This window comes from Nothobranchius furzeri, chromosome 7, assembly GCF_043380555.1.
Source record: "Nothobranchius furzeri strain GRZ-AD chromosome 7, NfurGRZ-RIMD1, whole genome shotgun sequence".
NCBI lineage: Eukaryota > Metazoa > Chordata > Actinopteri > Cyprinodontiformes > Nothobranchiidae > Nothobranchius > Nothobranchius furzeri.
Genome location: NC_091747.1, coordinates 56128988 through 56142948, shown reverse-complemented (window position 1 = coordinate 56142948; position 13961 = coordinate 56128988). Strand labels below are relative to the sequence as shown.

Sequence of the window (13961 nt, the reverse complement as noted above, 5' to 3'; positions counted from 1 at the left end):
AGGCTGCCATCTGTGCAATCCTTCCTCTGCTTGAAGCCTGTGATCTTCTTCATCCCTGACCAGACATCTCTAATATTTTTCCTCTGTAGTTCGTTCTCCAGCTTCTTCCTGTATGCCTCCTTGCTGTTTCCGATCTTGATCTTCAGTTGCTTCTGTATACTCCTCAATAATTTCCTGTCTCCCTCCTTGAAGGCTCTTTTTTTTCTCATTTAGCAGATTCTTCAGTTCACTGGTGATCCAGGGTTTGTTATTAGCGAAGCATCTCACTGTTCTGGTGGGTATGATGTTGTCCACACAGAAGTTTATATAGTCAGTGACACATCCAGTCATGGCATTGATGTCCTCTTCATATCCTTGGCAGAGAGTCATCCAACCTGTGGTCACAAAACAACCCTACAGGGCTTCTTCAGCATCCTGTGACCATTTTCTCACTGTTCTTCTTGTCACAGGTTTCCTCTGAACAAGTGGTTTGTATTCTGAACAGAGAAAAACAAGATTGTGATCTGCTTGTCCCAGAGGAGGTCTTGTTTTGGACATGTATGCATTCTTTACATTTGCATAACACAGATCCAATGTCTTGTTTTCTCTGGTGGAGCAGCTGACAAACTGTTGACATGTTGGAAGTGTAGCAGAGAGCGAGGCATGATTGAATTCACCAGATATAGACACAAATGCATTGGGGTGCTGGGTTTGTAGCTTAGCGACAACGGAACTGATGGCATCACATGCATTTTCAGCAATGGCTGAAGGTGGAATATAAATGGTTGCCAAGACAACACTGGTGAACTCTCTTGGCAAATAATATGGGCGACAACTTGCCGCCAAGAGTTCAACATCTGGGCTGCAGAGACAACATTTCACTGAAACATGACCTGGATGGCACCATCTGTTGTTGACAAGCATTGCCACTCCATCTCCTTTTTTTTTCCCACTCCTCTTCAGATCTCTGTCTGCTCGTACAGTCAGAAATCCAGGCAGAGAGACGCTGGAATCGGGGATATGGTCCTGCAGCCACGTCTCAGTGAAACACATAACACTGCACTGCCGATACTCTGGCTGAGTCCTTGAAAGGGCTTGGAGTTCCTCCATCTTGTTGGCCAGTGATCTCACATTGTCCATTATGATCGATGGAAGAGATGGTTTGAATTTCCTATTTCTCTGTCTCCGTTTTGCTCCCGATCTGCACCCACGCTTTTTGCGTTTTAGCTAATGTGGGATTTGTGGCTTCAGTTGAGGTATTATTTCATCCTTTCCGATGTTAATTAGCTGCTCCCGATAGTAAACCAGTGTGTTGCCATGGTTACGCATCATAACAAATGCTCAAAAAGTGAAAACATAGCACTAAAAATCCTCTAAGCTTCACAGCACCAGAAACGGAAAGTAAAATGTCCCAAAAAAATACAGTTTTTCTTGAAAAACTAGAAGAAGAATGTCCAAAAAAAGGCAAAACTTACATATAGTCAACAGAGCTGCTCCAACATGCAGCCACCCAGAGCAGCGCAGTTCCAGAATGAGATTGAAAGTGTTTCCCTTTCTTGTTTTTTTCTGTGTCAGTGCCAATCCAGTATACCATGAACTACTGCTCACTGTTCTGTGGTACGGGGTGGTCCATACGTCTGCTCTGGTCCGGTGTACGGCAGCACGGATGTTTGAGGTACAAAACACACTGACACAGGATCATGGAGGAAAGTGTTTGATAATAGACTTTTTTACTAATGTGTCATGCTTTAGTCATTTATGCTCACTTTTAAAAACATTTTATCATCAGACATAAGAATAAATTAATCATGTTATAATTGTTTGTGTATCTAAATCGTATTTGTTTAATTTGACATAAAAAATTTTCTAATGTCATGTAAACATTTTTGTTGCATTTAAGAAAATCTACAGCAGTTTGCACCGTTCCTGTATTTGCGATGTTATTTCTATTTGCTGTAAATGTGCCAGCCTTGCTTGCTGCTGCTGCTGCTGCTGTTAAACATGCATTAACATTAAGCTGTGACGTATTTTGGAGTGAAGACTTTGGCTGAAGCTTGTCAGCACTCTGGTTCCAACTGTACGACCTCCTTAAACCAGCATAGGACCTGTCACCGTGCACCAAGTCTGCAATCTAAATATTTCATCTCAATTGTCATTTGATCAGAAATGTCGAGGCTTATGAAAACCAAAAGTGATGTATTTTTGGGGAAGAAAGCCATTATTATTTACTTGTATTGAGCCTGTGCACACTTCAGGTTCGATGCTTGCAGGAGGCTCTAGGTGGAACTTACCTGAGGAGGAGGAGAAGGAGGAGGAGGAGGAGGAGAAGCAGGCTGTTTTCATGTCCCTCCTGTGTTGTGAAGTCCTTTCCCAAAGTGCCACACTGTCACCATTCCATAGTGAATAACTGTCCTCCATTTTTAAGAATGTGGCTTGAAATGGGGCTCCTTCTTTGCCACAAATGCCAGATCATTTTGGCCTTTTGGCAAATACATTCTGAATGAATTTGGTGAAATAATCTGATCTAGAGTCTGTGGAATGAACTGACTTTAACACTTTGTTGGCTTTGTCTTGTCGTGGATGTGTGTGTGTGTGTGTGGGGGGGGGGGATGTATGTGCACACACTTGCTTGTTGTGCCTTGCAGCTGTGGTTCCTTTCATTGTAAATCACTTTATTCCTATGTTCTGTTGTTTTTGTCTTTCTTTTCCCCCCTCCTCCTTTGCCTATTTTTTTTTTTTTTACTGTTCGTCTTTTGGCGGTATGTTGCTCGCTCATGTCCAAATGCCCCGCCCAACTGTGTGACATCACGGCTGGCTCTCTCCATCCCGATCAGCTGCTGGTGAAGGGGGTGAATGAGACGCTGGTAGCTCAGCGAGTGGTGCCGGCTCTCATCACACTGTCCTCCGACCCTGAAATGTAAGTGGAACGACGTCGCGTCTTTTTCCCCCTTCTCTCTGCTGCCTGAGAACAATCATACTAGAACAAGTCTGTACCTGCGAGGAGCCCAACCCAAGTCATCACTAACACGATTAGTGGTTGATCGCTCATTGTTGTGTCCGATTGGCTTGATCTCGGAGCGGCTCCTGTTTAGGTTGAGGCTGTGCTGGGGTGGTTCTTCTGCACAACCGGTCACAACTAATAAACCGTGCATGTCTGTGTCATCAGTCTGCAACACTAACTCACGCCAGCTCTCATCGCCTCATCTGTCTGTCTACAACACTCCCACACCTGACTGCACCATCCCTGCATGCTCATCTGTTACCCACCCTCCTCTTCCTCCCCCACCCTCCCTCCTCGTTGGACCAGAGCCACTTCTCCTGACGGACTCAGCTAGTGTTTAGTTGCCTCCTCCCGCCCTATTTTTTTTATTTAATTCTCTACCTCTTCCTCAATCTTTTACCTCCCCCTCTCACCTCTCCCTGTCTCCCACCTTCCCTCCTCCCCCACTCTTTCATTCCGGCGTGTGATGGGTTTGCAGTTGGTTCTCCGAGGCATGAGTGAAGCATTAGTAGACCGTCGGGCGGCTCCGGCTCTTATAACTCTGTGCAGTGGGCCTGAATCGTGAGTCAATCAATGCAAAAATAAAAACTTCAAAAGGTCTTTGAAAACATTTTTGTGGGCTGCATTCCTACAGGTCACTGGCTGCTGTTGCTCAAGAACCCTGCAGCTTATAATTTGACTGATGTCCACTTTTTCTCTTTTTTATTTTTCTTATTTTATTTTTTTGAAGTTTTGAAATTTTTAACCAAAAACACAAATTTTGTAGCACCGCAGTTGGAATGCAGCTCTCTTCATCTCATTATTTTATGTGAATACACACCGTGATGGTTGCATACATTATCCACACTCATATTGCATATTATATGTACAATTTAAAGATTATTGATGAAAAGTAAAAGTGTACTTTCTGCTCTGAAAGCTACGGAAGCATATTGGTGTCAGTATATAAAAACATGTGGGAGTGTATCTCATATTATAAAATGATCTAAATCTTGCTTTAAAGATAAACTTTCTCAAAATAACGACGTATAAAAGTCTTTTTACCATGGTAGCTTTTAGAAATTACACGTTTAATTTTGTGTGATAATGAGATGGTAACAAAAAATGACGACATCCCTCTGATGTTTGAGTCTCATCTAGAAGAAACTGATGGAGAAAAGCATCAGAGAGAGTTTCTTTATGCCTTTTTAAGAAGCAGTAGTTGGTCAGAGGAACATATTCCACTTCGGTTGATTTCTTGCCCACGTAAATTAGAGAAACTTATGCTTTAAAGTTGAGGTGCAGCTTTCAAAGTAAAAGTTGACTTCCTGTTCTGTTATTTTTTTTTTTTTTCACATTTAAAAACTGAACCATTTTTACATTAATACAATCATTTGAATAAAAAGATGTTACATCAGACAGGGTGGTTTATTTATTTATTTTTTTTTTTTTGGGTGTTATGCACTGAAATCCAACCCCTCATAGCGAAATGCTGTCAGTCTGTTGCCTTGGTAACTGGGTGTGCGTAGTGGAGCCAGCGAAGAAGAGGGCTAGCGAGTGTTCTTATTGATTTCTGAACCGTCATTTGGCGTTTTTTCCACCCATTTTGGAACTGCTGCTGCTGCTGGAGTCTAAATGTTAGATGGGAAAAACTGGAATAACAGCTTTGGGGTTTTTTGGGGGAGTAGTATGCCACAATATATAATCCCTATTTTATCATTTCAACCTTTTTCGTTAGAACGAAATTTCAAACACGTTATTATGAGAAAGTTTCTGGTTAGATTTAAGTTGTATCACATAAAAAAAGGCCCTTGTTATTATGAGCTCCAATGTTTTTTTTTTCCTCATACTGACATCAATTTGCTTCTGTAGAAATACCTAGCTTGCATTTTTTTTTCCTTTGGTCTTCTGTTTTTGCTGATATTTAAATGATTACCTATCACGGCTCTAAAACCTTAATAACATTGCTTAATGACAATAATTTTAATCTTAATCAGATGTTTTAAGCAAAATTTCAAGATAATTTGTGGAGGAATTTGCTTAAAAATTCATAATATTGGGGAACTCTGTACTTGTGTTGCCATTTTAAAGTTTTAAACTAATTTATTTGTTAGTTTGATATCCATTGTTGTAGATCAAATGTGCAGATTTGGGTCTAATATTAACTGCAAGAGCTAAAAGGTTAGTTTGTCTAATTTGGTGCCACTGATTGGTCAACATTTACCAGCTGAGTGGTAACGCTTTGAGAAGCAATTGTTGATAAACTTGGAGAGCGATGAAAGAAAAACTCACTACTGTAAGTCAGCTTAATGTATCCACCTCTGTCATGTTTGTGGTCAGCGGCATGTCATTACAGAGTAATCACAGTATTCTGCGTCAGCTTCGTGGTTTTTGCTGTAAATGCTAATTTCAAATTAAAGGTCCAGCTGGAGTTGAAAAAGCATGAAGGTTCGTAATTTAGGGTAAAGTCTGAATCAGTTTCAAGACTTTAAAGTGGTGTGGGAAACCTGCACGGTGTCTCCCTGCTGCTTGTGACTTACCCTGCAGCCATCCGAGCTGTTTGGATTTGTTAAAATGCAACAATCTTGTGAGTCAGGCGTTGTTCAAGTGTTGGAGGTAGCTTTTTTTGTGTAGATAATATTTGAGTCTTTCTGTTTCTGGGTTTGAAGGATTGAAAATAACTTTTAAAAGGTAATGCAAGAGCAGCAGAAGGTTCACGTGCTTTCCTGCTGTTTATAGATCAGTGAGGATCTCCACTATTCCAGCTTTTGGCACCATCATGGAGACGGTCACGCAGAAGGAGGTATGGCCAAGGAAACGTGTTTGACCCCTTACAGATTTCTTCTGGTTGCAATTGCATGTTTTAGATCAGCAAAGACCTTCTTTATCACAGATAACCCGAGTAAAAACAAAATGCTTATTTAGAGAGCGGCACTCGCTGTTAGATTACAGCAGTGGTGGAAGAAGTATTTGATCTTTTTACGTGAGTAAAAGTACAGGTAAAAGGGTAAAAGTAGACGTATCCAAGAAAGTTTTGACTCAAGTAAAAGTATTAAAGCATGCATTTTTAAATGTACTTAAAAGCAGAAGTGTGTGTGTGCGTGCGTGCGTGCTGTTGGACCCGGGGGAGGGTGCAAAACAGTCTGGTCCGCACAAGAGCCCATGCTGCCGTTCTCCATTTTGCCGGGGGTGTGAGGTCCGGATAAAACTCCAATACTTAGAATACTTTTGAAACTATTTAGAAAATGTAGTGAAGTGAAAAGTACAGATAACTGCTTTAAAATGTAGAGGAGTAAAGGTAAAAATTGGACCTCAAGAAAAGTACTTCAGTTAAAATGGAAGTATTCAAATGATTTTTAAGTTAAAGTATTAGTGTGTATTTTCAAAAAGTACTTAAAAGTAAAAAATTAATAGTACTGAAGTAACATTTAAATATATGTGGAAGTGTTGGACCAGGAGGAGAGTGCAAAATGCAAATACAGTACTTTTACTTTTGAAACCTTTTAGAACATGTAGTGGAGTAGAAAGTACAGATAATTTCTTACAATGTAGTAAAGTAAGAGTAGAAAGTAGGCCCCAAGAAATTTTCTACTTAAATATTTAAGTAACAAAGTACTTTTGTTACTTTCCATCACTGCATTACAGTAGTTTCCTTGGTCCTGACGCAGTAAAGCCGTCCCAGACCACCACACTACCACTACCGTGTTTGGCTGCATGCTGTGTTTTTTCACAATGTCTTTGATACAGATCTTCTTTGCTGAGATGAAACCAAGCAGAAGTGTCTATGATCCAATTTGAATTATGAGTATTTGATGAGTCTCCTTATTTATGTTCAAATCCCTTTTTTTTTTTAGCTGCTAGAACGTGTAAAAATGCAGCTGGCCTCATTCCTAGAAGACCCCCAGTACCAAGATCAGCACTCTTTGCACATGGAGATCATCAGGACGTTTGGCCGGGTCGGGCCTAACGCAGAGCCACGCTTCAGAGACGACTGTATGTCAGAAATATCACAAAAATCTTTACTTTTATCAGATTTCTGATTTTCTCTTCATTTATTGAACCATTTGTTGACTTTTAACCTTTCTTTGGTTCCCTTCAGTTGTGCTCCCTCACCTTCATAAGCTTGCGTTGGCTAATAACAGCCAATCAGTGGAAAGCAAGAAGATTGACATTTCCATCCATCTGTTTGAGGCCTACAGTGCCCTCTCCTGCTGCTGTATCCTTTTTTCTCACAGAAGTGTTGGGGTTGTGCTATTGGTGCATAAACACACAAATATCACCCTGAGGAGCAATCTGCATCAATCACCCATACTTTTACTCTCCTGTGTGTATTTTTAGAGGATTTACTAGAAGTCTTTGTCATGTTTGGCTGGGATTAAGTCAGAATTACTAGTGAAACACTCTACAATGCTGGGATTTGCTCCTGAATGTGGAACTGTGTGCTGGTACGCATCATTGTGGCCGCGGTGCCTCGAAGATCGGTTCACTGTGTGCGTTGGCAGAGTCCGCCTGTTATTTGGCAGCAGCAAACAAAAGGAGGGGTGAGCTGCCTCCATTTTGGGGCTAGATGTAATTACAGGGGTGGGTAAGTAAAGCAAAGGAAAGGATGAGAGCAGGAGAAAGTGTGTGAAAGTAGAAGATTACTGAGCAGAGCCTGTTTCAGGAGGAGCTTTCAGGAATGAATTTTTATTAATCTAACATTTGTTGTTTTCGTCTTTATCACTGTGTTCCTTTTTCTAGTTTCTTCTCCTTCATTAACCGTGCCCCACCCAGTTCCAACACACACACACACACACACCGATGAAGGGCAGCTGGTCTGAGGTTCATTCCTGTGGATTTTTGTCAGGCTGTCATTTCACTGCAGTGTTGTCCAGGAGGTGCAGCCCAAACCGCAGAGGACCTACCTCCCACAGCTCAGATTTTTGTGAAATCGGTGCAACGAGAGCTGAAGCCGTACATTCCCATCTCTAAAAATACAGATTTGTTCACCGCTCGTCCCACGTAGCCTCACTGACATGTGGCAGAACACACGCAGTTGTGGACAGAGGAAATGTGCGCTTGAATTTATAGTTTAGTGTTGGACTTCTGTACTTGGCGACAAATGACTCCGTTTATGTTCTATGGAAGTAAAGTGATGTACAATAAATACTTTTATTATTTATTGCTATTAAATAGAGCATATGTATATTTACAGTATATATATATATACACCATACCATATATAATTAAAATTTCCTAAATGTAACCTTTATTTTCTGCAGAGCATTCCATTTAGCTCACAAAGTATTATCATTTACAAATTCAACACAGAACGTTGTAGGAATTAGCTTACCTCAGAAATGGTAATGATGCAAGTATCTCAGCCAATCAGAAGAGTCAGATTGAGATTTCAGATTTATTGGCCAAGTAAAATTACATTTACAAGGAATTTAGCTTCAGTAGATGTTAGTTCTCTAAAACATACAATAAATGAGAATGCTTTCCTTTATCAGGAAAAAAGCACAAACTATGAATTACCATAAAAATAAAATAAAATTTAAAAAAATAAAAGTAAAAAATAGAATAAATATGTAAATACATGCATACCATGATGCATACATATACACACACATACACACACATATATATATTATATATGTATGTGTGTGTGTATATATATATATGTGTGTATATACACACACATACATACCTACACATTCATATCCATAAGCATGTTTTATAAGTATATAAAGTATTTCATTAGTAGTAAGTAAATTTTATTTATATTGCAGGACTATATTTATTTATATGGCATAGATCTGAAGGCTCGGGCTGGAGCATAAGGCTTTAACATTTCAGTAATATAGGGAGGAGCTTGACCATGTAGAGCATTGAAAGTTATAGTCAGGACTCTAAAATGAACTCTAAAGTTAACGGGTAACCAGTGCAGAGTCAGTAGAACAGGAGTGATGTGTGCTCTTCTGTTTTCTCCAGTTAGGAGCCCCGCTGCAGAGTTCTGGACCAACAGAAGGCGGTCAAGGGCTTTTTTGTTAAAACATGTGAAGAGTGTGTTACAGTTATTAGGATGCATGTAGTATATTAATTTAAAAATTAGCCCTTTTGACCAAATTCACCCACGTTTTATATTTATTATTTTTATTTATTTAGCATTTAGGACCATCTATCGTTAATTCACAAGTATTTTGAATGAGAAAAATTAAGCCTTATTTAAGTTTTTGGGGAAATAAAAGACAAAAACCTCAGCCAGTCATGGCAGGTGACTGCGCATCAGGGTGTTATCCAGAAACCAGGGACGTGGGGGTCCATCCATGTTAGTTTTTTATAGTGTTAAGCAATTTTGTCATAAATGGACCAGCATTTCTAAAAAGTATACATTGCTGTTTAAAGAACATTTAATGTTCAAAAACGTATTAAGTACACAAACTTTCAGGGATTATGCCGAGTTTGGTTCTGGTCGTTAAAACAAAGAGTCTGAACTTAATACTCCAGCATGTTTTTGTCATTGTGCAGCTTTTGTGTGTAGACGTACAAGAAGAAGGATTAATTGAATCCACATTGAGATGCGGAAACATAACAAAATGTGGGAAACATTTCTAGGAAGGGCCTGAAAACTGCTCTTACTGTAATATGATTATTAATGCTTCACTAGCCTCTTTGATTTCAGTCCTTGACTCATTACGCAGTCATTTCTGAGGAGGTCATGGTCAACCACTTCCTGCCGGGGCTAAGGTGTCTGCACGCCGACATGGAGCAGCTCTCTCAGGAGCACGAGGTCAGCAGATGATACGGCTTTTTTCTTTCTATCTAATCACACACAGACTCCTGTGAGTTATTTTATTCGTCCACAAACACGGTACCTCGTCTGCATGCTCATGCGCAGCTGCACCGGTCTCCTGTTCTTGAATTCTCAGGACATCACGCAAAAATAAACACTTTCAGTCATACACACACCTAAAATATGTATGTGTCAGAGTCGCATGCCTTCTGTTTCATGTGAGCATTTTCCAAAGGTGATGAATGATCAGCTGGTTCTTTCTCTCTGGGTTCATCTACTCTGTTTACTTCATTTTATTCCCATAATGCATTCTTTTTTTTCCCACTGTCCAGTCTGGCTGTGAAGCAAACAGAGTTGATGTCTGAATGCTGGTGACAAGCCTTACAGATTTACTCTCAGGTGGAGCATCAAAGCATCTGCTTTTAATGTCACGCCTGAAACTTAAAACTTTCTTGTTATTGTTTTTGAATGCTTTGTAATTCCGACTGGACACGGAGACAGAGGTGAAAGAGAAAGGAAAAGACAAAAGGTGGGGAGAGAGAGGGGGTGGGGGTGGGGGGTCCACAAAAATAAACAATAAAGAACAAGAGTCTGCTTCTAGACCTGCAGAAAGAGAAAGAATAGAAAAAAATGGGACACAACGATACAACAGGAGCGAGCTATTGCTGCGTCAACTTGAAGAAATATGCAATCAGCATTGTTTAACTAAACAATCACATGATAATAAATCACAGTGCATTTAGTGGCAACGAAAGCCTTAAGACATGTGTTGAACGTGTGTTGCGTAATGCATTCTGATAGAAAAGGTCCAGAACAGCTGTTCCTCAGAGCGTCACACGTTTGTTTCTTATTTATTGTTTTTGTTGGGCCGGCATGTTTGTGTAACATGTCAGAACCGTGTGGTTCTCCTTACAGGTGATTCTCAGCTCTATGATTAAGGAGTGTGAGATAAAGGTGGAGAACAGAGGAATGTCCGACACACAAGGGTAAGTCACTTCCAAGGAAAACATCTCCATTTCTTCGTTCTCGTGAAGCAACCACTAAGCAAAAGTAGACACGTAATCCCACGTAGACTGGTCTTTTAACGACCGTGTAACTGTTTGTCAGGAGCCTGTGAGTAAATCAGGGATGCTCCTGTTTTAAAACACCAGGCAATAAGCGATTATTACCATAATGATGTCGGTGGATGTGAGACGAGAGTCCATCACACTGGGTTTTAAATAAATGGGTAGTGGTGAGAGACCTGTGCCGTAAGCTGAAACTCTTCATTTACCGCTCAATCCTTGTTCCATCTTTGGTGAGATTGGGTACTGAACGACAGAATGAGATTGAGAATACAAGCGGTTCAAACAAGCTTTCTCCACAGGGGGTCCCTTAAGTCGGCTCGGCCTGGCCCGGGTTGGACAGCGATGTCTGTTTGGAGCCAACTTCCCTGCACCCTCCAATGATCTGATGAGCTGGCTATAGTGATGTCGCTCTCATGCCTCAGCAGCTATATACAGTGATCCCTCGCTACTTCACGGTTCATTTTTGCGGATGCACGACTTCACGGATTTTTTCTTTGGAGCCTTATTCAAGGGAAATTTGCCGATTCGCGGTATTTTTCACCGATTCGTGGTATTTTTCTATGCGAAATATCAAGAAATTCCTGGGGTTTTTTTTTCATCAATATCATAAAATGCACTTTTTGTAATAAAACTATAAAAAAAACAAGTAAAAATACAGTACTATGTAAAGGGAGGGTTTTAGAATACTGAATACGTACCTGTTAAATAAATACTTTAAATATGGTGTCCCTACTTCACGGATTTTCACCTATCGCGGCCAGGTCTGGAACGCATCTACCACGATAAACGAGGGATCACTGTATACGCCAACAGCAATCACTTACCCTTACGCGTTGTCTACTTCATAGCTGTTGAAATGTTTCTCCATGTTACAGAATGGCTTCCTGGAGGATTCTGCACCTCTTCTGGGCCTTAAGCCTTTCTTGGTGGTGCCTTCTTGTATTCCATGCACAAAGGTTTTTCTTCAAAAAGAGCCACAGTCCAAGTAGCAAGTAGTGCCTCTAGGTCCTTCATTGTTTTCAACCATCTTATCCCACCCGTCTATGACGCCACAGACTTCTCCGTGCCACTTTGCTAAGCGAAGCCTGCCCATGTTCTCGGCCATGACCTGAGAAGGCCATGTAAGCACAACCTGACGGTGCAGGTGCAGGCTGTCCCCACCTGGCTAGTCCGAGCTGACCGTAGTGTAAATGCGCCGTTAGAGATGGGATAAGAAGCTCTGTCATCCGGGAGGGGCTTGGAGTAGATCCGCTGCTCCTCCACATCGTGAATCGTTCAGTCGGCTCGGCCATCTGCTTAGGATGAGGTTGGGGTGTCATTGCCTTTGCTTTAGGCGATGTGCAAAAGGCTTTTATCATTAACAGAGAAGGAAAACCGATGTTGAAACCTGAGTTAATGGGTAAAGATTTGGAGAGACAAACGGGAAAAATCTTAAGAGTTTTGGTAATTTCGCAAAAAGACTCAGTGATCATCTTAAGTGTTATGAAAATATTGACTCGTCCACAAAACGAGACAAAAGTTGTTACATGGACGGACTGGGATGGACCAACTCCTGTGTAAACACCAGTACCTCCTAATTTCACTGCCTTGACTTTACTGTTGAGATATGATGTTTACCCTTCTGTTGAGCAACGCAGCGCCTCCGCTATATCAGTCACAGCGTCTGACTAACCCAAAAGAGGAACTGGAAGAGCCGTTAGACAGTAAAACACCAGGAGGGCTTTACTGGCAAACATGTAGAGCACAGGTCTGGTCCGGTATCGTCTGATGTGTTTCCTATTCTCCTTCAGAAATACTGTAAATTGAATCTAAATATTTTGTTTTGATTTGTTTTTGTTTTGTTTTTTTATTATAGATCGATATCTATTGCATCCAGTTTGGTGGGTGAGGACGCCAAGACCAAGTTCCTGAGCAAGATGGGTCAGCTAACCACCTCTGGAGCCATGCTAGCCAATGTCTTCCAGAGAAAGAAGTGATCGACTGAAGATCCATAACCCAAAAACTGACAAGTCCCCCAACGCTGTTGTCTTTAGGGGGATTTTATTTATCTGGCTCTGCTTAAATGTCTCATTTAAACAAATACAATTCTGCAGCAGAGCTACCTGTGAGGGGGACAGAGACGGCTTCTAAAGTTCTTCGTCTCAACGTTGCTGAGGACTGCAGATTTCTTTTTATGTGTCAGTGTTAACGTTTTTCATTTCATAAAGGAAGCGAGTGAGGTGGAGGAGCCGCTGCTGACACATAAATGCCGAACGTTCCTAGACCACCAGATTTCATCCCATTTTCGGCGTATTGTGTTTTCAAAGGCGTTCACTGGGGTCTCTGAGCTTAGCCTGCTGGAATTTTATTCGGGGATATTTTAGGGTTTCTAAAGACTTGAATTGGGGGAGAAATCAGATTGATGGCTCAGAAATGTTGCCTACTTGAAACAAAATCTCGTCTTGCCTTTATTTCCTTTAACATCATTGTTTCTATTGTTTTGAAAGCTTCTGTTTTATTACGTATGTCTTAATGAAGGAAAACAAGCATACTTTATCTCTGCTTCCAAAGAAATTTGCACTTCACTTTACAGTTTTGTTCTTTATCTTGTGTTTTTTGTTGTTTTAATTTAGAGTCTTATATATATAAAACCATCACTACTTTTATCTCCGTCCGTTTCAGCATCATGAAGTGGACGAGAACACTGATCTAAAGTACCTTTTCTCCGTTTGTTGCATCTTGTCTAAACGTTGCCGCGTCTCCAAGTTGTTTTCTGAAGTAGTTCATTTATTTTATGCTCCACGAGAACCGGCAAACACCTGTATCATACACCGAACCGAGGAGGATGGTACTCGTTGTGTATATTTGAAATTTGTGTCACAATGTAATAAAAGATGGAGGTCATTTGTGCACTTTGATGTGCTTGCAGTGGCTCTGGTTCTTGTGGGATGGCGGGAGAGCATTCTGGGATGGTGTCGGCAGGTGTCGAAAGTCGTAAAACACACATTTACCATTTTCTTCTACTTCCAACCCTTTGATGTTGTCCGTTGTCTCCTTTAGTGCAACAAACCAAAGTCCAATTTAAGGGACATTCACAATTCTTCATGCAACTTGTTTTAAAATATTACAAAATGACACGCTTCACAGAAGTGTTGTGAAATCAGCTTTTACCTCATCAGTC

At 40.8% G+C, this 13961-nt stretch overlaps 1 protein-coding gene across 7 annotated transcripts in view; it reads left to right on the top strand.

Moving 5' to 3' along the window:
• relch (RAB11 binding and LisH domain, coiled-coil and HEAT repeat containing) overlaps window positions 1-13698 on the top strand; it is a 47290-nt gene extending 33592 nt beyond the window's left edge. For 5 of the 7 annotated variants that reach the window (XM_015955380.3, XM_054751095.2, XM_054751093.2 and 2 more), the window contains 8 exons: window positions 1555-1654; window positions 2814-2896; window positions 5699-5762; window positions 6814-6952; window positions 7059-7175; window positions 9643-9731; window positions 10650-10720; window positions 12657-13698. In XM_015955380.3, the coding sequence (XP_015810866.3) occupies window positions 1555-1654; window positions 2814-2896; window positions 5699-5762; window positions 6814-6952; window positions 7059-7175; window positions 9643-9731; window positions 10650-10720; window positions 12657-12777 (784 nt within the window). In that variant the 3' untranslated portion in view covers window positions 12778-13698. Of the gene's footprint in view, window positions 1-1554; window positions 1655-2813; window positions 2897-3458; window positions 3542-5698; window positions 5763-6813; window positions 6953-7058; window positions 7176-9642; window positions 9732-10649; window positions 10721-12656 lie in introns of all 7 variants that reach the window. The other 2 variants (XM_054751094.2, XM_015955378.3) reach the window with 1 other exon arrangement.
• Window positions 13699-13961: the final 263 nt, after the last annotated feature.